The 5,530-nt window shown below is 32.6% G+C and overlaps 1 protein-coding gene across 1 annotated transcript; it reads right to left on the bottom strand.

The window, feature by feature from the left end:
* Positions 1–503: 503 nt before the first annotated feature.
* Positions 504–1,415, bottom strand: LOC114719451 (uncharacterized). The gene is made up of 2 exons (XM_028904957.1): positions 804–1,415; positions 504–715 (listed from the first exon to the last, which is right to left on the bottom strand). The coding sequence occupies exon 1, from the start codon at positions 1,387–1,389 to the stop codon at positions 967–969; it is 423 nt and encodes a 140-aa protein (XP_028760790.1). The 5' UTR covers positions 1,390–1,415; the 3' UTR covers positions 504–715; positions 804–966.
* Between the last annotated feature and the right edge of the window lie 4,115 nt (positions 1,416–5,530).

Below are 5,530 nucleotides of genomic sequence, written 5' to 3'. Positions count from 1 at the left end.
TATATCTTATATTTCATAAATTATGATTAAAAAGCTACTTATAAGTCATCTCAAACGAGTCCAGTCTTTCTTATGAAACATATAATATTTGCATGAAGTGGTTTCATATTTAAATTAAAGCTTGTTAATTAATGATCAAATAGATTATGCTATTATTCAGTGTCGTGTCATAGTCATCGCCATTATTTTTCTAAATTGATCTGACACCAACAACCTCCATATTTATCTCCTGCCCAGTCAAAAAAAAATATCTACATTCTTTTATGAAACAACATATTTTTGCAAAATTAACACCTCCAGCCAATAACAAAAGATACAAAATAGGTTGAAATCTTAAATCCTCTCAGTCTTTTAGTTAGTAGCAACATGAATAGTTTGATCCGCTAGAGCTCTGGAAAATCATGCATCCAATCCAATACCAGCAAGGGGAGAGATAAATGTTGACAGATTCCAAAACAATGGATCGATCGCAGTACAGATTAGTCTTATGCATAACCTTTTTGTATTCATCTTCGATTTTTTTTTTTTTTTGAAAATAAAGGTATGATATTAAAAAGAGGTAAGTTCTTTGAAAGTTAAAGCCATGTGACTGGACTGAGATGATACTCAAATATTAAAAAGTATACACTTTTTCAATCTATTTCTTTGCTATGGTCAATTTCTTTTCTTCGTTCTTTGCCATTTCTGGTTTTGCTTTTCCTTCGTTATTATTCCTCTGCACATATGGTGGATCGCATTCACAATTTACACAAAGACAGGTAATAAGACTAAGAAATAAAAGAGAATTAAAAAGCAAGAAAAACCTCAAACACCAAGTTCGGCAGCATTTCGCTTCTGCTCTTGCTCCATCAGATAGTATCGCCGCCGCTGCCGCCGCCAGGGCGAATTCATGCTCTTATGACTTTCTCTGTTTCGCAATCAGTAACATATTCTAGATCTCACGCAAAACTTATCACACATTACGTATTATAGATCGACTAAGAGCGGCGATTTCCCTGTCGTCTTCAGATCCGAAGACACCTTGGGCAGCGGAGACACGGGCAACCTCGCAGAGAAATTCCTGAAGTCGCCCGCAGGCCTATCGTCGTCCATCGCATCGTCTTCGAAATTCAGAGCATAACTGAGCGCATCGTAATGGAAATCGGCCGAGTGCCTCCGGCGGTGGCGGCCGATCCGGGAGATGAAGTTGCTGCACTTCTCCTTCAGATGAGGAAGATCAAAAGAGTGGGAAGGCCTGTGCTGAAGTGACGAGCTCCGAACCAGTTTCGGCTTCACCGTGTGGCGGTGGCGGTCAGGGTCGTGGTGGTGGAAGCAGCACAAGAAGCACAAGGAGGATCTGAGTTTGTCCTTGAAAGAGAGGGGCGATTCAGGAGCTTGATCGTCCGCCATGGACGCAGATCGAGAGACGGAAAGAAGGAAAGTAGATTTGTGAGTGTACTGCAGCGCTGGGATTTTTTCACTTAGAGATGTGGTTTGAAATGACGAAAAGGGACGCGGGTGTCGCGGGGATGAGGGAAGTTTCGATTTCGGAACGCCGTGTATGGCCGTGGGGATTAAGTGGAGGGGTATTTTCGTCAATTGGATTGACGAATATCGTACCAGTTAGTTGCAACTTGCCATTTGCGTAACTGTCAAATTTCTTTCTCCAATGCTTACCTCTGAGCGAATATTTATGTTCCCTATAAAATAAATTCCATGACAAAAATTTTTAATCAAAAGAAAAAAAAATTAAAAATCACTAATAATAAATAAATAAAACTATCAATGTTATTACAAAATATAAAATTTATAAAAAATTGCATTATCCACGTTGTGAATAATGCAATATGTTTATTATACCCTACACAATATATGAGGTCTAATAAAATCTAAATTTGATTATAATGACAATTTTTTAATCGATCAAACTAGAAAAATAATTTTGTGAGGATAATGTGATTAAACATTCCTACTGTGCAAGTATTTCCTCATCATTACCCTCTACGAATCATCGAGATGAATAAGTTTTAAACACATTCACCAATTCGAATATAGCTTTGTTATTGGCTAATGTTAACTATTTTTTTCATGCGATAGCTATTATGCTCCTCTGCTCTTAAATATAAACTCTTAAGTGTGTATAAAATTTTATATTTAAGACCGGAAGAATATATCCTAATGATTTTTCCTCTTTTTGTTCGTAATGAACACAACACTAAATAAAAAACTCAATCTTAAAAGACTTGTTAGGAGAGAGAGCCTCCTAATCTTATGAACCATGATCATATTAACAACTAAAAGGGCGTGTAAAATGTGCAGAAACTAACTAACAACTAAAATCCTAAGTATAAAATCTTCCAAGAGGATGGCTCTTTACTTTGAAGGGGGAATATTTACGACAACATCGTCAACATCCATTCGATGATCTTGCTGGGTTAGAGAATCAACGAGATAGTTAACTTTTCTTGACATAAGATCAAATGAATCAATTTAATTACGCAATAGAACGTTACGAGTTTGTCTAATCTAATCATTGAGGGAGAGTGATTATATACTCCTCCAGTTCTTAATATAGGACTTAATTGTTGAGTTGGTTTTGGTCCTAAATATAAGATCTATTTTTTATATTTATCAGTTTTTCCTAAATTACCCCCATAGATACTCCCTTAATCATAATCAAATAGAAAAGGGAGGAAGGATATTAAGAAAAATAATTATGGTATTTTAGGAAAAAAATATGTTATAATTTTTATAATTAACTAACTTACCTAACTTTTTTAATCTAATCAAATTAATTAAATAGGTTTTATATTGAAAATCAGAAGAGTATTATTATACCGGTGTAGATGAGATGCAGAGCTTCGGCAGAGTTGCTAAACATAGCAATTATGTAGTAAAAGTGGTTCCAACTTAAATATATACCTTTTTTTTTTTAATTTCTGATAGAACCAAGTTTTCAAATTCCTTTGCCATCTCAAAATATGAGAAAAATTACAAGGGGATTTTTTTTGGCTAAAGTATATGTATCCTTTCATTAGAAGTAATTATATTCGAAGTACTCTCAGACATAAATGTGAGTAACTTTCCTAACAGAAATTTAAATCTTGATTTGTCACGTATGAGGGATTAGCTTTTTTTTGCCAATCCAACCTGTTGGTTTACAACACGATTTGATTGTCTTAAGGCATGCGTCTTCTGGAAAACAGCAAGCTGACTTGTTAATTGGGGCCATGAGATTACATGGACGGATGATGCTCGAATGAATGTAGAGAGAGTTAATAGTTGGGTCATATAGTTGTTGGGCCCATAGTTAGTTAGGCTTCTGTTATTTTAATTATTTGGTATGAGTTGCGCTGTATGTGCGTGCGTGTGATCCAGAGTATTATGAACAGGTTTGTATGAGCTGGGCTCTTCGCCGGGTCCAACACATCCAGATCTGCCCAAAATAAGTTTCTGCAATTTTTTGTCCTCATAATTTTTTTTCTGGTTACATGAGGGGCGGGAAACCCCTTCTTTTTTTTTTTTATCCTCGTAATTTTGATTTGGGTGTAACTCGATTATAAACTTTATTACTTTATACTGATACAATTTAGTTTTGATAGTTTTAACTCAATTATAATTTAATCATTGAACTTGATGCAACACAATTCTTATAATTAAACCATATAAAATACTAATCCTTATATTTTAGAAAAAATAAAATTTATGTGTTTCAGTTAAAATTATATGGATTGAATTGTGCCAAGTCAAAACTTAAGTACTAAATTACCCGATCAAAACTATAGGAGTACTAAAGGATTAATTTTCATTAAGTTCTTCGTAGTATCCATGATTAACAAAGTAATCGAATGAGAATCTTTATAATGCCCAACCAAATTATGCAAAGAGAAGACGCATTTGTTTGGTTAATAATAATTAATTGCCTTCAATTGATCTTAATTTATTAATGATTAATTTGAAATATATAAAATAGATGACTCAGAAATATAAGGTGGCCTCTAAAATAGAAAAATGCATCAAAATTGATAAATTTTGCACCATTATTTTTCATTTTTATGGACATATCATATAAGGCTCCCATTAGTTTCTTCTTTTATTTTAATTGGATGAAGGTGACTCTGATCTCATTTTTAGACTTGATTGACGATAACCATTATGAGCCTCTCTTGAACGCGAGTCGCCTTTAAATATTTTGGTATCACTTTAAGATTTGAAGACTTGTTTGGCGGGGGAAAAAAAAAAGATTTGAAGACATGTTATATCACGCAATATATATCTATATACACATATATTTATATATATTTGGGAGAACCATACATTTTTTTTAATTTTTAATTTTATTTTGTTAACATCGTTAGTTTGTAATTTTGTTGTGTTAACATAGCAAAGTTACAATTTACAGAACAAAACTAATAGATTTACTAAAAAAATGTATAACAAAGTTAAATTAAATGATTTAATAAAAAATATAAATACAAATTAATAATTTAAGAAAGGGGAAATCTCCAAAAAAAAAAAGACCATAAAAATTGCAAAATTTTAAATTACAACTCATTACAAGACTTATATAGGTTCTGATAACAATCAAATAACAAGTAATAACAAATTTCTGACAAAATACTAATTTGTAGTTGTTCACTTTTTTAGAAAAAAAAATTTTCCTAAAAGAAAGGTATCGGTTACTCCTACATTTTTTTTTAATGTTATCTCTATATTTTAAATTATTTATCACATGGAAGTGGGACCCACTATATTTTACATTTTTTTTTTGGATATCTGTAAATGCGTATCTTGAGGATCCTCTATCGGTTAGGTAACCACTAACCACTTTGGTCCAACGTATCAATGTGAGTCTATAAATATAATATACAATGTCCGTCCAAATATAATGGTCCTCATAGGAGAGGCATCATAGCTCAATAATTGTCTTTTAATTTACAATTTTAATCATAATTCTTACATGCAAACCAGATCATTAATCAATTATTAATTTCACCTAATCAGTAGTAGTGGAGAATGGAGATGATGGATTAGTGGTATGTAGCCAAAAAAATGAAAAGCGAAAAGGCCATGAGATGGTGAGCACCTATTTGGCTATCTTTTGTTTTTAACAATAGAGAAAAATTAATATTTTGATCTTTCAAGTTCTAATTCACTTATAACTTAGTTCTTGAACTTTTAGTTCTTTTAGAACTCAATCCTTAATCTTGTCACAATTAATAATTTAATTCTTATAACGCATAAGTTATTTTGAGTCATCAATTAAAAATCTTATGTGACAAAAAATATTTTGGAGATTTCAACGTGGCAGAAAAAAGAGCTTGGATTAGGCTAACTTCAAGGTAGACAGAAAAGGGATTCTAGCTTTAAGGTTAGTCCAATGGCAAAGACTTAACCTATGTATTCTGATAGAAAGTGGATTTAAATTGTATTTATTTTGTGAAAATCTTCTCAGTAGATCACTTGACCTTGCAAAGAGCTCTTGCATTTGTAGGTGCAGGGTGTTAATAGCTCTGCGATTTAATAACATGAAACTCCCTATCTAAATGAG

The sequence above is a fragment of the Neltuma alba genome, unplaced genomic scaffold (genome assembly GCF_004799145.2).
Source record: "Neltuma alba isolate B1F8T4 unplaced genomic scaffold, ASM479914v2 tig00011916_pilon, whole genome shotgun sequence".
In the NCBI taxonomy this organism is placed as follows: domain Eukaryota; kingdom Viridiplantae; phylum Streptophyta; class Magnoliopsida; order Fabales; family Fabaceae; genus Neltuma; species Neltuma alba.
Note: the sequence above shows the minus strand (reverse complement) of the source record. Positions and strands in the feature narration are given on the sequence as shown.